Source organism: Myiozetetes cayanensis, unplaced genomic scaffold (genome assembly GCF_022539395.1).
Source record: "Myiozetetes cayanensis isolate MyiCay16 unplaced genomic scaffold, myiCay2020 scf32, whole genome shotgun sequence".
Taxonomy (NCBI): domain Eukaryota; kingdom Metazoa; phylum Chordata; class Aves; order Passeriformes; family Tyrannidae; genus Myiozetetes; species Myiozetetes cayanensis.
Window position 1 is genome coordinate 1 of NW_026087544.1, and position 21,028 is coordinate 21,028.

Below are 21,028 nucleotides of genomic sequence, written 5' to 3' on the forward strand. Positions count from 1 at the left end.
GGGGTCGCTCGCTGCCGCGCTCACTGGCGCCGGCCGGCCGGGCCCGCCCCTCCCTCCGCCATGGCGGCCGAGAGCGGCCGGCAGTTCTGGAAGCGGAGCGCCAAGCTGCCGGGCAGGTGAGCCCGGGAAAAGGGTGCACGGGCCGCAACTCCCGCCATCCCAGCTTGAGGCTGTCGGGAAGGGGAGCTGGAGCCGTCCCTCTACCTTGGGAAAGAGCTGTCACCCACACTGACTCTGGGACAGAGGGTCCTGCTGTACCTCCCTGCGAGACTGGGGGGACCAGGCATACGTATCCTGGCTGCAGGGCAGAGGAGCTGGCTGGGGACCCTGGGATTCCCCCCTCCAATAGGGTGGATGTCAGGGGCACCCCAGGCTATGGGACAGAGAAAATTTGATGGAGGAAGGGTTACTGTTTAAGAGACGAGGGTAGGACCAGAACCGTTCCCTTGTTTGTAGGACAAGACAGGCTGTGGGAACTCCTGTGTGCCTCCTCTGCCCCACGAGAAGCGGGATCAGGGCCTTGAAGACTCCTTTGGGGTGGCTTTGGAGCCAGGACTGTACCATCTTTCTTTCCACAGATACTGAAGAAAGCTTATCCTTTCCTGAAGTCCTTAGAGGTATTGCCTTGAGTGGCAGCAACTCTGTCCTAGAGGGGTGCCCCTGCCAACACCAGTAACCCCCCCCCCGTTATCCTCCCTTATGTGGAATGTTAATTCTCCAGCTCTACTCAAGATGGAGGACTTAGGGGGGCTCTCTGTTTGCACCTCCCCTCAGTTCCTCTGGCTGTGGTGTCCTGGTTCCTGTTGAGGCATACATGCTCACCCAGGGATGGGAGAAACAAGCAAAATGTCTGATTCACATGTATTTAGGAAGATGAGGCTGGTGGTGACGAAGGAGGTGCTCCCTAAAATGCCTTCGGAGCGAGGCTGACATAGGAGATGACATCTACCTCTCTGTGAAGGCTCTCCCAGGTGTTTTTCCTATCTGGGGGCTCTTCACGTTTGCTCTTGTTTTCCTTACGTGAATCCTGCCCTTCCCCTCCTGGGGTACACACGCAATCTAAAATGCTTAGTTGGCTCTAAATCCTGCTAGGCCAGTTAAATATTTCTAATGTGCTTTCACTCATGTCTTTGTCACTGTGCTGAGTCCTTCAGGCCGGACAATCTGGGTCTGTGGCAAGCGAGGGGAAAGCAAGGAGCACTCAGTGTTGCTCCTCTGCTTCTCATAGGGGAAGAGAATGCTGTGCTTTCCCTGGGTTAATTTGTCTCCTGATCACTGATGTCTGTTATTTGAAGGTCTCAGATTTGTGCTCAGCTGATGGTCTTGGACACCATCTCTCTTCTGCATTTGGTGATTTTTGAGCTTTGACTTGGAAAGCTCAAACCAGGTGAACCGGTCTGGGAGGCAGCAAGTCCTACCTAGACAATACACTCCATCATAGAGTTTTTGGCAGTGTTTTCTCCTGCTCCTGACTGCCTCCTTGGCAAATATCTGGCTATGCAGGAGCTGTGTTACCACCTCCAAATACCCTGTGTGCCAGTTATTTCCAGGAACAGTTATCAATAGGTCTTGGGCAACATGACCACAAAAGGTGGAGGTGGGATGTGCTGCATCCGTGGTCACTAGGCATGAAGCTTCCTTCTTTTTTGTCTGAGCTTTAAGAGGCCTTCCCATACAGATTCTTGGCTCTCTTCTTTTTTTTTACTCTGACAATCTGGCAAAAGACAGCTCTGTAGAGATTTGGACTCCGTGTTAGCTTCCTTTTCCATGACAGTTTGTGCATTTGGTCACTTAGTTGTATTAGCTTTTATTTGGTGCTTTTGGTCCCTCTGGATTTAGGGTAGCAGAACTGGTAAATATTGTTTTGTTTTTCCAGTGCTATCCTGTGGTTTTTGCATTGGAAATTCTCTCCCCAGTAATTTCCTGAGGATGCTTTGGCAGGGTGGTCTAATGTGTTGTCATCTGTGGTTTATTTCCTGCTCTTCGGGGAAATGGGCAGCCGGTGTCTGGTTGGGGCTATTTAAATGCTGTTTTAAAAGGGGAGAAACAGTCTGCTAGAAGTAAATATGTTCTGTGTCCAAAGGGGCACTGAAGTCTCATGGATATGCTTTCCGTTGCGGTGTCGATAACCCACACCCTGTGATGATCTCGTGAGCAATATAACACAGCACAGCCATTGTACCATACGCCATTAGTCACCCATTGTACCAGGTAACAAAGAGCCTGTCCCAAAGAACTTAAACTGAGACTGAACAGGGGAGTCCAGTCAGTCTGGCAGCACAGTGTCAGCTTAGATCAGCTTGAGATTCTTTGTTTGGGAGTGTCTGGGTTCTGAGTCTTTAAAAAGCTGTTTGGGAGGCGGGACCCTCCGCCATTGTATCAGCCATTGGCCAATTGCTTCAGAACCCCAGGAAAGAGTTTCCTCCCCCAGCTGTCACATCCCCTCCTCTCTCTTTACTGTGCATCATTCACCGGTCTTGTGAAGTTCAGGCCTTTGCAGGCAAATCAAAGCAGTTGCCCACTGGCAACCTGTGGGTCCCAGAGCAGAGAAGAGCAGTGGTGTTCTGGCTATCACGAGACAGTGCGAGTTTGGTACTGGTTATGGGAGAGGCTCTGCTGGCTCCTTTTCTGCAAGGAGCTGCAACAAGTTATTGGGAAACAATGCTGATCTGGAGGGGTTGTTTTTCTTACTCCTGATTATCTGCTTGCTATGGCCATCCGTGGAGGTGCCTCTGCTTAATAGCTGTCCTGACTTCCAGATGCTCATCAGTCATCACACTCTATCCTGGGCTTAATTGTTGGTGGGTAAACACAGTGAGCCATTTTAGCACTTCCAGCCATGAGGGACAGCTGCTGCAGTGGTGAGAGGGCTTGCTGGGCTACTCTACCAGGATCTCTCTATGCTGTGGTTGTTTCCAGCCCCTGCACTGGATCTCTGCATCTTTTCCATGCCAGCTGGACCTGTTGCTTCTGCCTCCTCAGCATCATCTGATTCCTAGTGTGCTTTCCAGCTGTACCAGGCTGCCATCCCTCTCCTACGTGGCTGGGCTCTGTTCGTTTTACTGCCAGGCACCATCTGCAGCTCCTAGGAACCAGACCAGCTCTATTGACCCAAGAGGAGTTTGTTTCTTGTATTCCAGCTCAGAATGGGCCTTTGTCTTTGCCATGGCTCATGGGACTAGGCTGTGTACCAGAGAGGATGGGGAGGACTTGTTTTTCAGAGATGGTTTTCCAGGGTGAGTTGTCTGTGAATAATTGCCCAAATGGAGGTAATAACTCAGAATTCCTGTCTCACATCCAGAGTCTGTAAAACCAGCGATTAACACTTGTCTAGTAGCTCTTCTCTGAGGTGATGTTCCCCATGCAGTGTTTGGAGCCCTCAGGCTCCCTGTTCCATTAGTCCCACTCCACAGAATGGGTAGCCATGGAACCGAGTTGTGGTGACTCATTTCAGGCCACATAGGAAGTAGTTGATTAAGCTGTGATTTGGACCCAAGTCAAACCACGTACTGTACCAGACATTCCAATGCTGTAGCATAGGCTATGATCCTGAGAGCCAGCATGGGGTTCAAACCCTCAAGTGTATTTGTGGAGGATCCCCAGTGTCACTGTCCTTCCCTGTCCCACAGGCCTTGGAAAGGTGAATTCCTGAAACTGGAAGTCCCCTTGATGGAAAAGAGAGTGAACATCAGCAGGGAGGCTGAGACACACGGTCACTTGGAGTGAATTGATGGCGCAGAAAAGAGCAGTTCAGGGCGGAAAGGCCCTCAGAGTTTAAACAAGGCTTCTCTTTGCTGCTGCAAAGAACAAATCTTCATCTGAATTTGGCACTTTGGATCTAAGGCTTTTAAGTTAGAAGGCTTTTGAGGTTACTTTTGGTCTTATATTCAACTCCTGAGTGCAGGCAAGAATTGTGACCCCAGCCTAAGCTGAGATTATTCATGGGACCTCTTTTGTAGTGCCTTGGTTTGTTTTTTTTCTTTCCCCTTCCTGCAGCATTCAACCTGTCTATGGCGCTCAGCATCCTCCCCTGGATTCCCGGCTCACCAAAAAGTAAGTGTTTATCTCCTAGATAAGGTTTTTGACTCAGTTCTGCAGTAGGTGGAGGTCTCTAGCATCCCTGGCAGTGTGATCTTGCAGCAAAGAAGGACAGCAGTGGGGTACTGTGCTGTCTTGAGTGCTGTGAAGGCTTGCATGGAAAGCTTATTTGCTGGTGCCGTTTATGGCCAGAAATCCATACAGTAACAGCCTCATCAAAGGAGACAGACTTCTTTTTTGTTGTTGTTGTTTTTAGCAATGGTGTCTGATTCTTCTGCTCCTCTTTGGAGCTCAAAGAATTAAGGGAAAATGAGGTAAAGCTGAACTGCAGCACCCTTACTGGCAGGAAAAGGCAGAACTGATCTGAACTGGCTCCTTATCCCCATCTCGTGCTGTGTAGAGGTGAAAGTTCCCTGCTTCAGGTGGTGGACTTTGACTCTTGTAGCTTAAAAGTAAATGCAAGGGCTCCTCCTATGCCTGAGGAAAGAACTGGGCTGGTTTGGCTGCTGGGAACGATCACAGCTGTTATTGGGACTGTCCGCAGGAGAAGACCTGCTCTGTCTAACCTCTGACATGCCTCTCTCCAGGTTGCAAGACTTTTTTTGGGTGTTAATGTACCTGTTTTCTGTAGGGTGAGGGAAGGCAGAGCTGGAGGAATGGTATTTGCCCTTTTGAGCCATGAAGCCTGGCTTCTCTCCAGCTATCTGCTGCCACTGCGGCCTCTGTGACGGCTGTCAGAGCAGCTCAAGCTTTGCCTCCTAGCAGTGGGCAACCCAGACAGACTTAACATATTCCTTAGGTCTGGGAGGAGGAATGGGGAAACTGGATAAAGGGATTGGCTGATTGGAGCAAGGATGTGGGGAAAGGAAACAAAATGGACCTATGTAACAGCATGGCTCTGATACTATTCCTCTCTGGCTCGCAGCTTCATCAAGGACCGCTCCAAGGCCAGTGCATTGCCTATGAAAAGCAAGAAGGCCTCCAGCTTTCATGAGTTTGCCCGCAGTACCAGTGATGCCTGGGACATTGGTGATGACGAAGATGAGGACTTCTCTTCCTCCTCTTCCTCTTTGCAAACTCTGAACTCCAAAGTGGCCAAGGCCACGGCGGCCCAGGTTTTAGAGAACCACAGCAAGCTGCGGCTGAAACCCGAGCGGGCCCAGTCTACTCTCAGTGATATGCCCACCAACTGCAAGGTCATCAAGTCCAACAGTGAGGCCCAGCTCTCCAGGACTTCTGGTAAGAACCATCTTCGGGGGCAGCCTTCTGCTCTAGTGCTCTTCTGCTTGACCGCTGAACTCAATTGCTTATTGCTACTCACAGGGTATGGGCAAGAGGCTGTGACACAACCTGTAAGCATAACAAAGGCTTTTCCTTCTTTGTAGTATCCTGTACTTCAAGCATTTTTAGAGGCCTAGTCTTAATGCTTCAGTGTCCTCTGCTGCTCAGTATTCTGCTACAGACATCTGTCCCAGAGTACCCCATGTTCTGGATGCTAAGGGATTTTGGAGATCTGTTAAGTTCTTGCTTGGGCTTACTCACTGTCTGCTTCCTTTGTGGCCTAGAGTGTGCTGCTCTTAGTAAAGATCTGGATGAGGTCCTGTTGACACCAGGTTGATACAGCTTGGGCGGGGAATCGGGCAGCATCAGCCCCTGCTCACTCTGCCTTGTCTGCCTGTGCAGTGAAAGTAACCCAGAAGGTGGCGCTGGCAGCCCATTGCCTCCTCTCTATGTACTAGCAATTAGCTTTGTTGCTCTTTAGATCAGTGGAGCGCAGACCAGATCTGATGGTCAGTTCTGGGATTCCCACAGCTGCTTCTGCCTTGTCACCTGTGTCCTGTCCTGCCCATGCCTTCCCATGTGCAGAGGGAAGTCTGATCCACTTGCAGCCGGGTGTCTGGATGCAGGAGGAAGAAAGGGAAGGAGAAATGGGGGGAAGCGATGGAAGAGCTGCAGCAGATGCCTGTGAACCAGCCAATCCACTGGAGTGGGCCAATGATGCTGTTTACTGGTGCTGGGGAAGAGAGGGGTGAAATCTGCGGTGGCAGGTCTCTGAGAGTGGCTAGAGGAGTGAGGGAAGGGTCGGAGAGATGCAATCTCCTTCCGGTCACCTCAGTGCAGCATCTGGTCCTTGCAGAGGAAGCCTGTGTGCGGACCCCCCTTCAGAAGCAGCAGTCCCTTCCCCTTCGACCTGTCATTCCACTTGTTGCCCGAATCTCTGACCAAAATGCATCCGGTGCTCCCCCCATGACTGTGAGGGAGAAAACGCGGCTGGAGAAGTTTCGACAGCTCCTTTCCAGTCACAACACAGACCTGGGTGAGTGTGGCAAAATGAGGGTGCCCCTCTGGGTGGAAGGGGAAGGCAGAGGTGACCTGCTACCTGCATCAAGTTGTAATTGGGTCTGCTTCAGAGTGGAAAAAATTACTATCTGCAGTTGCACCAAGTGGGATGGTTGCACAGATCACTCTGTTGGCAGATGATAATGTCTTCCAGACACTTCCTCTGTGTTCCTTATCTTTCTCCATCTTGTATATGATGGTTGGGATCACTGGGGGCTGTTGGACTCTGCACGAGAACTGAGGTTCTGGTTCAGTGGGGCCCCTGCAGCTACCAGTTCTGTGCCCAAGCTAGGCTGAAATCATCTCTACTCCCCTTGCAGCAGAACCACATGCCCGGTCGTTGCTAGTGTGGGAGCCTTCCTGGTGGCTCAGTGTCTCCAGAGCCTGCAGGAGCAGACTGGGCTTTCCTCTCCTTCTAGGTACAGTGGTGCCTGGACGTGCCTAGGATCTAATCCATTGCCACCACTGTCCGTTTGCAGATGAGCTAAGAAAATGCAGCTGGCCTGGTGTACCTAGAGAGGTTCGGCCTGTGACATGGCGTCTCCTCTCAGTGAGTACTTGGAGCTCTGACACAGGAGTCTGGGGGGATTGTGCTGAGCCAGGGACCTACTCCCAGACCTTCATGTGTCCCATAACCAGCTTTACTTGTTTTATGTGTGCCCAGTCTACAGGTGAGCTGTAGCAGTTTTTTGATTGGGGAGTGTAATTGTTATGTCTTCTTTGAGCTCAAGGCCCAGACTGATGTGGGGAATATGTGGTTCACTCTCTTTAGGGAAAGTGAATCCAGTGAAGTTGGGTTCCTCCAAGATCAGTGAAGACATTGGGCTCAGAAAGCCAAATGCCATGAAAGCTCTTTCCCGAGCTCCTGAGTTTGTGTGCCTGATGTTTCTGGGTGCACATCTGACTGGCAGGATTTCAAGGGATGGTTTGTGGTGAGGAAAGAGGGTTTACCCTGATACGGGTTTTCCTGATGCAGGGCTATCTTCCTGCAAATTCGGAGCGTCGAAAGCTGACTTTGCAGCGCAAGCGGGAGGAGTACTTTGGCTTCATTCAGCAGTATTATGATTCCCGGAATGAGGAACATCATCAAGACACCTACCGACAGGTATGAATCTTCTACGTGCTACCCTTCTTTCTGCCTCGGTTATATCTCTTTCCTCTCTGTTGCCACTGCTTGTCCATGTGGTTAGGGTCATGCTAGAACTTTCTCTAGTTGTAGCTCATAGGAGTCTTCTCCTTGGGGAAAAAGCACCATGTTTCTGTCCTTGTTAGTTAAGCATTCCCTAAAATGATCTAATAATAAATTTCAGACCCCAGCTCTTTCCCAGCTTTCACCACCTGCCTGCACCTGAGCAGAGGAGTCTGGAGATAAAACTGTAGATGATTTTCTCAGTACAGCTATCATCTATAGCCCTCACTGTGCTTCTCAGCAAGTGCAGCTCTCGCTTGGTGGCACACTGAGGCATGTTAACCTGTGATGAATTATTGTGGCCCTGGAAAGCACAGTTGGTGTGTGTAATCCACCCTCTTTTCCAGATCCACATTGACATTCCAAGGACCAACCCACTCATTCCCCTCTTCCAGCAGCCACTCGTCCAGGAGGTAAGGGGAAGCGAAGCTCCTGCTCCACATTTACCATGGGGCATGTGTGTGGAGTTAGACAAGCGTTTCTACTAGTGAGTTAGCTTTTGTGGGGAAACTTCCCTGGGTCGCAGCTCCTGATGCAAGTACCTGCTGAAACTATATGGTCTTGTCCTGTATTTCTGAAAGACTTGGAGCTCAGGGCTTATGAGATCATCTCTTCCATGGCAAGATGTAGCCAAGAGTTGGTAAAAGACCTGAAGCTTTTGTTTTGAGACAAATTGGAGGCATTTGAACCCGGAGATGGTTCTGTTTTACTTCAAAACCCTTTTTGTGCAAAGTGGTATGTGAGCAACCAGGGCAGGGATGGGTTTGAGAGATGACCAGGAGGTGTGGGCACCTCTCCTCTTTGGAAATAAGCCCAGTGTGTGTATGTGATATGTCAGAGCATGGTGTCCAGGAGAATGGGGCAATTTGGGAATAGCACATTGATTGTTGTGGAGGAGACTGCTCTTTGGGAACTGTCCCAATCTGTAATGTTTTGCTGGGAGTACTGTGCTGATACTTCAGCTTTCCACCTGATGTTCAGCAAAGCATACTGCTCTGCTAAGAGGTAGCCCTGTCCTGTGGATATTAAGCTATTTGGTCCTTGAAAAGTTGGGTCTGCATGTCCTCAGGCAGAGGCTTTGATGAGGAGCCTCAACTGGACTGTCCTGTTCTCTGAGAGTGGGCTGGCCTATGTGGGGGATCTGTGGATCATACAGGAGTCTCTCCTAGGACTTGTATGCTTTTTACATTACCTGTATTGCTACGAAAAAGCCTGTCAGTGCATGGTCTCCACTACCTGAGCTTAGCAGTTATGCTTTTCTACCTTTGCTTTGTGCATGGCTAATGCAGGTACATGCTTTCCCTCATTCTTCCCTAGATTTTTGAAAGAATCCTGTTTATCTGGGCCATTCGACACCCAGCCAGCGGCTATGTACAGGGAATCAATGACCTGGTCACTCCGTTCTTTGTTGTGTTCCTCTCTGAGCATGTTGGTAAGTTACATTTGCTGCTTGAAGCACTCCTGATGGTGGTGTTTGAAATGGTGTGAAATGCTGGCATGAGGAAAACTTGCCTTGCTGGAGGAGGGGGTGATGTGTTCTTCCTTCAGAGCGCCTGTGCCAGGTTGGAGACACATCTTGACCTCTTACTGTATCTCTGTTTGCTGGCTGAATTGCCTTCGGTTTGATAATCTTGCTGAATCCCACAGAATTTAAAGTACTAAAAGTGGGTTTGCATTTGAATGTACTTAACAACATCACAGTTTGGAGGAGAATGGCATCTTCTAGGCACTGAGGGTGTTTGGGCAAAGCCCTGGTATACAGAGTTGCCGGAGGGTCTTGCTTTCAAAGCTTGGACTTGGAGACAATTCTTGCTCTAGGAGGAATGAGTGAAGTATAAAGAGACCCTGCTGAGACTGTAAAATAAGCTGTTTAAGTAAGGATTCCTGTCCCTTGCTGCTAGTACAGGTGTGTTTATCAAACTGAGAGTTTCAGAAAGTGAACTGACTTCATCCTGCTGCTTTTGGATTTCTTGTCAACCAGTGGCTTTTAGGTGGAGATCAAGTCCTTTCCACCCACAGCGCTTTTGTTCTTTCTCTGGTTGTAGCTGTGCTTTGGACTTGATGTTAATGCTGGGATGTTGTAATCCCTATGTTTAAAGGCTCTTCGTTTTCACTGTAAATAGAAGGAAAAAAGAATTTATAGGACTGTATTAGCGACAGAAATCCCATTGAACAAATATTTTTAAGGGCTGATCCAAAACATGTTGAAATTGGTGAAAACCTTCCACTGTCAAGCTAAGGCTTTGTAAACTAGTACTGATCTGCCTCTTCTGAGGGTACTGCGAAGAGATGAACCATCTTACCCTCCACTGTGATAGCCAGTGTGGCCAGGATTGATCCCTAGGAAGTGCTGTTGCTCCTCGCAGCCTGAAGGAGAAGGCACAAAACGCTACCAGCTGGAGCGAATTCCCTTTTGTGGGAGGTCAAGAGCATTCCAGGTCTGAACAAGTTCTCTTTGAGTGGCCTCTCCTGTGCCGTATTGCTTGAGCAGCATCAATGGCACATAATCCTCATGGAGGCTCAGGATTGATTTATTTGGGTAAGCAGTAGAGCTGTGCACAGTGAGTTACCTATGCAAGAAGGGAACTGGTCTGAAGCATCAGCGCTGCCTGTGGGTATGTGGTGTGACTTCTTGCATTCCTGTTCCATGTTGGTTGTCATGGCTTAACTCTCTCTGCGTATGGCATCAGAGTTCATGCTGCATTGGCCCTGTCCATCTCTTTGCTGGCCTCATGCTTCTCACCATCTTCCAATGCTGTTCTCACCCCTGATTTAAGCTTCCTCTGTGGATGTGACCTTCCTTTTTCCAGCTATCTCTGAAACTTGTATTGGAGAAAATCCTCTGCGTGAGACCGGTTGAGTAGAATTTGGCCAAGCAACATCATGCATCCCCCTTATGTCCCCAGAGCCTGCAATTTAAAAACCAGCCTTTAGGTCACGAGCTATCTTGGTGGCTACCTGCTCCCTAGTCTGGCTGTGTAGCTTCTCATGAAGTGATCTCAGCTCTGCTAACAGGGTGGTCCCTGTTGCCAGGGTCACTGAAGACTTCTGACCTATCATCCCATGCTTTGGGCAGGCATTGCATTTCCACACAACAAAGCATCTTTTCTACAGATCAATTAAAATCTCTCCTTGGTGCTTATCAGCTGATTAATGTGTCTGGTTGATAACGTTTCCATTATATATGTTACTAGACCAAGACCTAAAACATCCTTCCATGGCATGTGCAGAGGTTTTTTTCTAAGTTTCTGAGGACTGGAAAGTGTCTATTGGGAAAAGGTGGGTTGTTTGGGTAGGGAATGGTTTGTAGCTTATTGGTCACTTTCAGTAAACGATTTGGCACCTTTCTTTCTTTGAAGTTGACACGAGCAATGAACCAACAGTTGGCCAACTGCATGAGCAGTTACCCAACAAATTCCCAGGCTCCTGTGTGCAAAGGCATTAAACACAGCTCCTTTGCGAGTGGCTGTAGAGAAGTCAGCAGAAGAGTCATAGTCTTGGATGATGATGATGTGCAGCTGGAAAAATGCTTTACTGCTCTTTCTGCAGTACAAAACTGCGAGATTATTGTAGGGTTAAGCTCTTGTTTGTCCCTAAACTCCTGGTAGCAGTTTGCTCTGGAGCTGAGCTTTGCTTCAGAGCTGAGCTCTCCCCTGGAGGAGAAGCAGAGGTGGGAGCAGTGTTGGAGTCACTGGCCCTGCACTTCCCTTCCTCCTTTGGGCAGGATCTGTTAGTGTTGGTTTTCATAGCAGTACCAGTCTGTGACAGCTGTCCTGCAGTGTGTCTAAGTCAAGAGGGTGGCCTGGCTCTCACCTTGAACCCCATCTTCTCCCTCTCTTGCTCTTTTGCAAGGAACATCAAAGGTGCTTGCTAGTATTTTTGAGCCTCTGAGTTTGGAAATGGGCTAGTTTAGCCCTGGCATTTGTTGATCTGATTTACCAGCATGATAGAAACATGATGAGTGCTTTCTTCCCAAGGAGAAGAGGGAGGGAGCTGCTGGGAGGGAGCCAAGCCAAGAGGACCAGACCTGTGTCTGCTGACTGTCTCCTCACCTATGTTCCACTGCCTTCCCATGCCTGGTTAGGGTGAGCCTGGCTTGGAGCGGGTGATCTCTGCTCCAAACTCAGCCAGCATCGCTGTCATTCCATCCTCGAGGCATCTCTCCCTTACCCCTCCTGGGAGTTCATAAGCCCATTTGAAAACAAGGGCAGCTTTTTGTACTCCGTGAGAACCCTTAACTTTCTCAGTGAGAACCCTGTGTTAGCCGGGCTTTTTTTTTTGGAGGAGAAACTCCACAAAGCTGAGCCATCTCTCCGTCATGTGCCCCAGTTGTCAGGCTCTGTGCTGGATTTAACTCAGGGTCTTTTTGCTGTCCAGGGAGATGTTTGCATGCTTTTGGGTTCTTGCAGCTGTACCCGATAGTCCTGCTCTCCTGTGGAGGTTTCTGAAGCTTTGGCAGTTCTTCCTCATGAGTCCTCAAAGTTGGCAGCCACTTTTTAGGAGCCTCTGTTGTGCTTAATCCTGAACTAATGCTGATGAATCCAACTGAGAGCGGGAACTGAGCTCCCTTGTGCTGCCTCAAGCCAAGGGCAATGTTTCCTTCCCTAATTTCTGGCTGCAGTGAAGAATTTCAGCTCTCCCAACTCTCCCTGTGGTGCTACCAGCTGGCAGAGGCCTGCTGTGACTCAGGGCAGATGCGCTCTGGCTCGAGGGGTTCCAATATGCCAGAGCTTTGTCCATGCACAGCCCCTCACGCCAGAAGGGATGACAGAAATGCCAGTGCTGTGGGATCCCTCCCACAGTTCCCTGGGGAGCTGGGGTGCATTCAGGTCCTGGCTGACAAGTCTTCTGGGGTTCTTCAGCCTTTCACCTGAGTTGGAGAAATAGGGTGCATGGGTACTGCGATCAGTGCCAAGCACACCTCTCACATGCACGGAGTGTTGTAGTCCTCTTGCAATGCTTCGGCTTGATAAAGCCCCTTGATTTGTCCCACGCGCTGCCTGGTGTCCTCCATCCTCCTGATGCTCTTCTCTTTTGCAGAGGAGGATGTGGAAAACTTTGATGTGACAAACCTGTCGCAGGATGTTTTACGGAGCATCGAAGCCGATAGCTTTTGGTGCATGAGCAAGCTGCTGGATGGGATACAGGTGAGCCTCTGGGGCCATGGAGATTTCTCTTCCCTTGCTGGGGTAGCAGTGTGGTTGTCCTCTCTCCCTGTCTGGATGAGTGTTCTGCATGTTCTGGCATTAGGGAGATTTTGCTACTTCACCGAGCTAAATCCCTGAGTAAAATGCTGGGGAGGTGGGTGCTGATGACACTGTCCTGACTAGGGACTTCACAGCAAGCAGGTGATCCTGGTGCTCAAGAGCCATGACTTGGCTAATGACAATCTCATCTCCCTGTCGAACTGGTGGTCTGGTTCTGATCATTTCTAGCTGTTGTTAGAGCTGCTGCTTCTGAGTTGTGGCCTCTCCCCACAGGACAACTACACCTTTGCACAGCCAGGGATCCAGAAGAAAGTCAAAGCTCTGGAGGAGCTGGTCAGCCGGATTGATGGTAGGTGACAGGGGAACCTGATCATGTTGCCTCTTTTGTCATGACAGCAGGAGGCCTTCTTTTTAAGTAATACTCTCTTTGTAAGTAGGGCAGGGGTAGACGCTTGCCTACGACACGTATGGAGGCATGGTAGGGTGGGGTCAGCCAGAAACTTCCTGATGACAGGATTTGCTGACTGGGTAGCACACGGTGAGGAGTGGAGGAGTTTGGGAGGAAAAGGTCTCAGCCTGAAAGTGGCTGAAAACCAGTGTGTTGGGAGCAGTGTGCAGGAGCTGGGACACTGTGGTCCCCAGGTGTGTAAGTGAAATGTGCTGTTTCAGAGCAGGTACATAATCACTTTAGGAAGTACGAGGTCGAATACCTGCAGTTTGCCTTTCGCTGGATGAACAACCTGCTTATGAGAGAGCTGCCTCTTCGCTGTACCATCCGCCTCTGGGACACCTACCAGGTACACAGGTTTCCACTGACTTCCCTGCTGGGCATGTCACTGTGGAGCCGATTCCCTGTACGTGAGAGGACAGAGGTCATCTGGCACCAACTGGGGAGATGAGGGAAACAAAGCAGTGTGTCATTTATAGTGAGTCGAGTGATGGGTGGCCCAATAGGGCATCTCTATCCAGGGAAGTTGTTCTCCAGAAGAACTGGAGGAGCTGACCCAGAGTTTTGCTCTCCACAGTCAGAGCCGGAAGGATTCTCACACTTCCACCTGTATGTCTGCGCTGCCTTCTTGATCAAGTGGCGGAAGGAGATCCTAGATGAGGAAGACTTCCAAGTAAGACCCTGAGGTTGAGGATGATTCCATGGGGGTAAAGGAGAGGGAATTCCTCTAATTGGGAACCCAATGTGGACAGTCAGCTGTCATTCAGAGCTGGCTCCAAGATCATCTGGTCTCAGGAGCTTTGCCTAAAAGTAACTTTTCAGCCTCAGTGATAAGGACAGAGAACTGAGCTGTTGGACAGTTCAAACATCACATACCAGCTCTTCCCTGCACCTGAGCTCTGATCACAGTGATTGCCTTCCTGTGTCCAGCTGTAAGCCTCTAATATCACCCTTTATCTGAAGGGGCCTGGGGGCATCTGAGATGCTTCACTGATTCAGATCTAGACACAAGCACATCTTAATGCTGTGTCTGAGCCTTTCAGACCTGTGAATGTGGTGACCAGAGCTGCTGCCTCTGGTCCTTCCGCCCCCAAGCCTGCTCTGGATCAGTACTATGCCTTCAGCCTCTCCAAACTAAGCATCTTCCTTTCTTTCAGGGCCTCCTGATGTTGTTACAAAACCTGCCCACAATACACTGGGGTAATGAAGAAATTGGACTCCTGCTCGCTGAAGCCTACAGACTCAAGTACATGTTTGCGGATGCCCCCAATCATTACCGCCGATAGGTGCCCAGACTTGACTCACTCCTCTCTCCCATGCCCACCCCGTCGTCCTGGTCCGATCTGATCACTGTGGCATTTTTGTCATCCCAAGTCCTTGGACACTCCAGCTGGGAGCTGATCCTTGCTGTACAAAGCTCACATAGATTCTTAATGTGTGCCTGTCTGCCACTCCATGCATCTGGATGTGCCATTTTGACAACTGTCAGTATTTTACACCGTGCTGGAGGCTCAAGCCGGGAAGGGAGGCTTTAAGGGGCTAGGGGAGACCATGGAAAGAAGGTGTACTGATAAACCAGAGCTGAAGATGAAGCCTTTCTGTCCTCTCCACTCCCTGTCCTGGGCTTGTCTGCCTCCTGTTAACCTGCACTATGTGCGCTACCCCATCTGCTCCTTTCTCTCTTCTGACACTGCGCCATCTCCCAGATGAAAATGCCTTATCAGAGACCTGCCTGGCCGGAAAATCCTTCCCCACGAGGGTGGCAGGGCAAGAACTTTCTCTCAGGGCCTCCCTTCACTCCGAGGGTCCAGAGACCCCAAGCACTTTGTGGGTTCGCAAGAGAGTCCCTGGTGCCTGCCCTCTCTCCTTCTCTCCATCCTCTTCACCTACCTCTCCCCCAGGGCAATGGGGCAGGCATGACAGGGGCGATGAGCACTCCATCCACATATGGTTCAAATTATGCGTGCCAGTTTGATGGAACTTAATGGTGACTGATGTTCTGTGAGTACAGCCCCCTCCAGCGTGTGGGGGAGGTGCAGGGCGGGACTGGTAGGGGAGCAACATCTCCCAAAACCTCCTTACAAAGCCCCCACTCCTCTGGGGTGTTCTGTGTATATTGTGTTCTTGTGTATATGGGTCAAAGATGTACAATATATGTCTTCTCTTTGTAGCAGATTTTATATTTATAACGTGCACCCGTTGTCTCCCCATCTTCTCCATGCCTGAGAAGGATGCCTGGCTAGGGTGTCACAGGGCTTTGGAACACTCTGGAGGTGGGGGGGTGTTTCAGACCTGCAGGTAATGTCTGTGTCAGTATGTGCTTGCAGTGTTGGGTTTGCCAGGAAGAGGTGCCATAGAAACACAGATCTCAAGGCATCCCCTACAGATAGGATTTGGGTGGTTAGAGGAGATGGGAGCTCCCAGCAGGAAGCAGGGCAGAACTGTGTCCAAGAAACAGAGTATCCAGCCTCATCAGCTGCTGGCAAGTGCCTCTCTGAGCACTGCAGTGCTGGCTGGCAGGACTTTACAGGGAGGAATGATCCTGGATCCAGCACTGGCTGTCCCTGGTGCTGTCCAGCCCTGTGGACACACCCTCCCAGGAGTGCCAAAAGGATCGGGATGGCCTTGCTGCGTCTGCTTTTAAATCAGGCAGGCTGGGAATGTTTTAATGGGCCATTTTCTTCCCATGGTCAGGAACCATCTGCCACCAGCAAAGGGCTGGAGTCAGGAGGGCATGGGGGTCGGAGGGCATTGGGCAGGAGGCCAAATCTGGACCACCTTGGGTTTCTCCCAGCACTCCTGCTGCGTCGTGAGGGCTGTCTTGGTGGGGAGGCTTCTGGTCCCTCTACTTTCCATTTTCTGTTCCCAGTGGGGAAAAAGCAGGGGGCAGCGAGACCGGGGCCCAGCATGTGACAGGCACAACCTTGTTGCCAATAAAAGTCCAAACAGTATCTCAAGAAAACACTTTACTAACCTGGAGTTGTTTCTCTGAGGCGTTTGTTTGTGTGTGCCTTTTGTTGTTTTCTCTGAGAAACAGACCTGGTTGTCCTTAGTTGAACATGAAGTAAAAAACAAAAGAGAAACAAACCAAAAAAACTCCCACCAACACCAAACCCAACAAAAAAATCCGAACAAAAAACCAAATGCACCACCCAAAACATCAGCCCAACTCCAACCCATCAACTGAGCTGTGTGGTCAGGCAAGTGTTTGCAGTGCACCACTGCCTCCAGAAACATGAACCTGTGCAGGGAAGGACAAATGCATCTTAGGGAAGAGCTGTGCTGAGATGAGAAACTCTCCCCAGGTATGTGACAGGGATCAGCCCAGCTGCAGGGTCTGTCCTGCTGCCTCCACATCCCATCTGCTGGCAAGTCCCAATGTCCCTGGTCCAGCACTGCCAGCAGATGTAATTCAAGTTCCAGATTGCCAATTCCCATCCCTTCAGGGCTCTCAGCCAGCTTCCCCATCAGCACACTGCTGTGCAAGGCACAAGGTGGGATCACACCCTGCAGCATCTAGCCGTCACCCATTGCACAGGGAACAACCTCATCCCCAAGAGATGGTCAAGGCAGGATAAGAAACTCCATGTTTTACTTCCCCATTGCTCTTTTCAGGCTTTCCACCTGCATCTGGGACAACTGAGATGATTAAAAGCCATCACAGTAAGTTCTAGATTTCAGGACAACACTAGCAAGGAAGAACACTTTTTGAGGGCAGTGTTTTGGTTTTTTTCATACATTAGAACATTTATTTCTCAGAGAGAAAATATAGTCTCAGACAGTCAGATTATAGAAGGTAAAATTAGGTTTTTCTTTTCTTTACAAGCATAGATTTTCTTATTACCTCTCTTATACCATCTGATATAAACAATTCTAGAAATCAAATAAATTCACTTTCTACAATAAATAGAGCAATCTGTGCTTTACAGCAGACTGACAGTAACATTTAGGTTCCGTAGCAACAGCAGGACGTTAGCCCATTGATATTCTAAAATGTCATTAAAAAAAAGAAAAAAAAAAAAGAAAACAAAAAAGAAAACAAACACGAAAAAAACCCACCTCCCAAGACCTTAAAGCATATACACGGGTCACAAGTCCACAGCTGAGCTACCACCTAGAAAAGTGTATGTTCCTTTAAATAAATTACACTGTGTGCATATAAAAGACCCAGCAACACAACTGAGGACTTCAAGAATAGTGACAATCGGTCTAAATAATTTAGAACATTTTACAACTATATACACAACATCCTTCCCTAGCCACACTCCATAGGTGTTATTATCACTGTTAGTATTTTTACAAACCTATGTCCAACCTCTATATGTTGCAGGAATCTTAAAATTCCTTCAAATGTGGTTCCATGCCCCAGTGTATAAGAAGTGGTATTTTAAAAAAGTAGATCAAATAGAAATGGCAGTGATTACTCCCCACTATTCGTTATCATTCTCTTCAGTATGAAAAAGTTAAAAATAATAAAAAAATATTGAGTTAAAATGCAAAATGATATTCAATCTACAATCTTACTTTGCACCTTTGGTTCTTTAAAATGGGAAAACAAAAAGAGATAAGCAACAGAACAGATCGGAGAAATCATAAAGTCCTTGGCTAATAGAAAAGATTTTGTCATCAAGTTTCCAGACATCAGTTTGTCCCTGTTTTTTGCAATGCAAACACAGAACAACAGGGATGGTCTGCAGACCTGGGTTTACTTGGCTTTGGATGAATGACAACGCTGAAGGCTCACACACCAAGGAAAGGCTATGTCTGCATGGGAGAAGGGGAAATGGGAAATGGTTGTGTGCTCTTGTTAGTGCTTGGTTTCAACCTGAACTGCATCAGAGGAAAACCTTAAAGAGACAGAAAAGACGGAAGAAAGGAAGAGGAGCCTTTACACCAAATGTGCATAAAAGATGTATCTCCGGCCAACCCTGATCAACCTCAGTGCCTGCAGAGCTGCTTCAACTCCGATTCGACACCTCCAAAACTACTTTTACTTTTTCAAAAAATGAAGCTATCCTTGTTTAGATTCCATACTGCACAGTCATGATATGAAATGTAACAGCAGATTCACAGATACAAAATAAATTTCTAGGACATACATATACACACAGATCAGGTAATCTGCTTTCCATCTTTAAAGCTCTGTGCATGTAACTGTGTGCAGCAAGGGGGGGGATGGTCACCGATATATCTCAAGCTTTTCTAAAGGCAATGAGAGAAATCTAAACATGAAAACACTATGTACATAGGCAGGAAAATCATAATGTGAACTCCCAGCTATTATTTTACAGGGGTTTTTTTATGTGATAAGACAATGTCATTTAAAGAAAAATGAAAAGGCCAATGATGGTTTGGGAAAATTTGGCACAAGAAAGTCAAGTTGGAATTTCCATAAAGGAACCTGGTTCTGTTACAGTGGTGGCATGTTCCCAGGAACTACTCCGGGCTGGCCGATGACTTACAAACCCTGGCAGCACGGAGGAGGCAGGAGCAAGGGAGGGTGAATGAGGTCCAAACACCCAAGTGCTGCACTCTGCTCACTGCATCAACTCACCGTGGCCCCCATCACCCGTCAGCTTTTGCTAACTACCTTACTCCCAGCCCTGTAGACCGTACATTTCATCTCTTGCCACCTCTTCAGTAGACACATTCAGAAAGAAGCTGGACAAGGCTTTTTTGGCACATTTCAGTGTACTTTGAGGACCGCTGAAAGCTGCTGGGAACGGTGTTCCCCTGCCAGTCAGTGCATGAGATGGTCCACTTTGCCAATGCAGTGAACACGAGGTCTGGGGGGAAAAGGAGGTCCAGTCACCCCAATCCTTTACAGGTAACTGGATGTAATGAAGGGATGGTCTCCCTGTACTCGGCTCATGTGGATCATGGCTCGGTCATATGCCACCTGCACAGACTTGCGGATGCTGGTTTTTCGTCCTTCCATCATCTTTAACTTGTCCACTGTGTCATCAACACCAAGGGGATACACTTTGTCACGTGGAAGCCACTGCCTGCAGTAAAGAGTGCAAAAACCCGTCACCAAGGATATTGAGAGGGAAAATGGGGAAAGAAGAGCAGACACCTGGAGGCCTCTCGCCCTTGCAATACCTGAGCAATCAGCAGGGGTGTGACTGCTTAGCGTACCTGGCTCATTCCTACTGCGTGGTTGCTACAGGCCAAGGACATTCTCCCATGAGTTTCCAAGACATGGCCAAGTACTCCAGCTCCTCAAGCTTTCCCCACATATCTCAGCAGCCATTAGTCACTAGCTGTTATCTCCTCTCCAGGAGCAGTTACGCTTATGTAATATATATGTTCATCATTAACACCCACAATGATGCTACAAATGTTTAAATGCCCGCATTTGACATAGAAGAATCACCTGTAGCCAAAATGCCTTCCAAGCACAGTCTTCTCTCTCCTTGGAGTCCTTGCTCAAGGCTTTCAAGGCTCCTTTGAGCTACAGAGGAAACTTGGAAATCCCTGTGTTCCACAGAGCAGAAAAGAATACAGGGGCTTCCACGGTGGAAAGTAAGTTTTTATCCCCAAGCAAACTCTGTCTTATTCCAAGAAGTTGTAAGCATTAGAGGTTAGGTGGGTACAACTATCTGAGCATCACCCAGAAACAGGCAACTTCCAGCTGACATGTCCGAAACCCAAGCTAACCCTAATGGATTACTTAAATTGCAAATGCCTTGTCTGTAGCAGGTTTTTATTGTGTCCAGATTAAACAGTACACTAGGAAATATGCCACCTATCTCTCTTAATGAAGTCCAGCCCCTAGGAACTCAACCTCAGCCACTGCTAGCATAGTTCAGTGCAGCTCCCAGCCAGCCAACATGGACGACCCAGGGCAGCTCAGCTTATCTTAACCACAAAGATGAGGGACAATTTCAGTGTTCGTGACTCTTCTGCAACATCACTGAAGTCAGCAGAAATTTAGGACTTTCCTGAGATGCCTTATCTTCCCACAAACTACAAACAAGGCTCTAAGGGACCACTTAAGAGTGTAAACATGCAGCAGAGCTGTATTCAACAAGAGCAGGGAAAAGCCAGGGAAATGCTTGTTTTTGTTGGAAAGGTAGTTTCAATTACAAGCTTGGATTTATGTTTTTCAAAATGATGACTACAGCATGGCACTGCCATTGATTTTCTGCTAAAAGTCACTAGTACCTCTTTGAAGAACATGCTCTGTATCAACTAGTTCTGGTAATCAGGAACAGTGAAACAATGCAGTGTACTAATAAAAAGCCTCAGGAATTTGTCTCTTGACACCTCTTTTCTCCAGAGAACACAGAAATACTCCTCAAGTGATGCATACGTGATCACCTTCTCAACTTCTCAAGCAGATGGTGTATACTTTGCCTGTGTTGCCCCTCGTCTCCATCTCTTTAGACTGCATAAAACACTGTTGCAGCCCCAAAATGTAAGGGGGAACCCTCTCTCTTGCTGCTTTACCCCACTATATGTTTGGCACTGCTCTATTCCCAATGGTGTATCTTCCCTCCATCCCTGACACCACCCTCGGGCAATGTCCACCTCCTTCCTCCAGCCTCTGGCCCTGATCTCATGCTTCACTATTCTTCCAGGAATGCCAGCAAAAACCTTCCTCAGGAGATTAAGGAGAAGGGCTTTTGAAACAAGGCTTCTTTTAAACTCCTGATACGTTATTTTATAGAGGCAGCAGAAGGAAAGGCAAGCCCATCTACCTTCTGTTCCCACAGCATCCCAACACTCCAGCATCTGCTCTGTCTGCAGTATAAGCTCTCTGAATCTGTGATCCCAGCTGCACACAGAGATTGCCTCCTGTGT

General features: G+C 48.7%; 2 protein-coding genes across 11 annotated transcripts in view; one reads left to right on the plus strand and one right to left on the minus strand.

Annotated features, from left to right (window-relative positions):
- The first annotated feature begins 6 nt into the window (after positions 1-6).
- Positions 7-17,244, plus strand: TBC1D22B (TBC1 domain family member 22B). 2 transcript variants are annotated; one of them, XM_050326896.1, is made up of 13 exons: positions 7-116; positions 3,997-4,053; positions 4,964-5,277; positions 6,176-6,355; positions 6,858-6,928; positions 7,355-7,483; positions 7,915-7,980; positions 8,885-8,999; positions 12,608-12,714; positions 13,048-13,123; positions 13,444-13,571; positions 13,800-13,895; positions 14,380-17,244. In XM_050326896.1, exons 1-13 carry the CDS (start codon positions 61-63, stop codon positions 14,506-14,508), a joined length of 1,524 nt encoding a protein of 507 aa, XP_050182853.1. In that variant the 5' UTR covers positions 7-60; the 3' UTR covers positions 14,509-17,244. The 2 variants fall into 2 exon arrangements, with proteins under 2 accessions (XP_050182853.1, XP_050182854.1); XM_050326897.1 differs by lacking the exon at positions 3,997-4,053.
- The window catches only part of BRPF3 (bromodomain and PHD finger containing 3), a 31,589-nt gene continuing 27,503 nt past the window's right edge, over positions 16,943-21,028 (minus strand). For all 9 annotated transcript variants that reach the window (XM_050326885.1, XM_050326886.1, XM_050326887.1 and 6 more), the window contains one exon: positions 16,943-19,227. In XM_050326885.1, the coding sequence (XP_050182842.1) occupies positions 19,044-19,227 (184 nt within the window). In that variant the 3' untranslated portion in view covers positions 16,943-19,043. The remainder of the gene's footprint in view (positions 19,228-21,028) is intronic.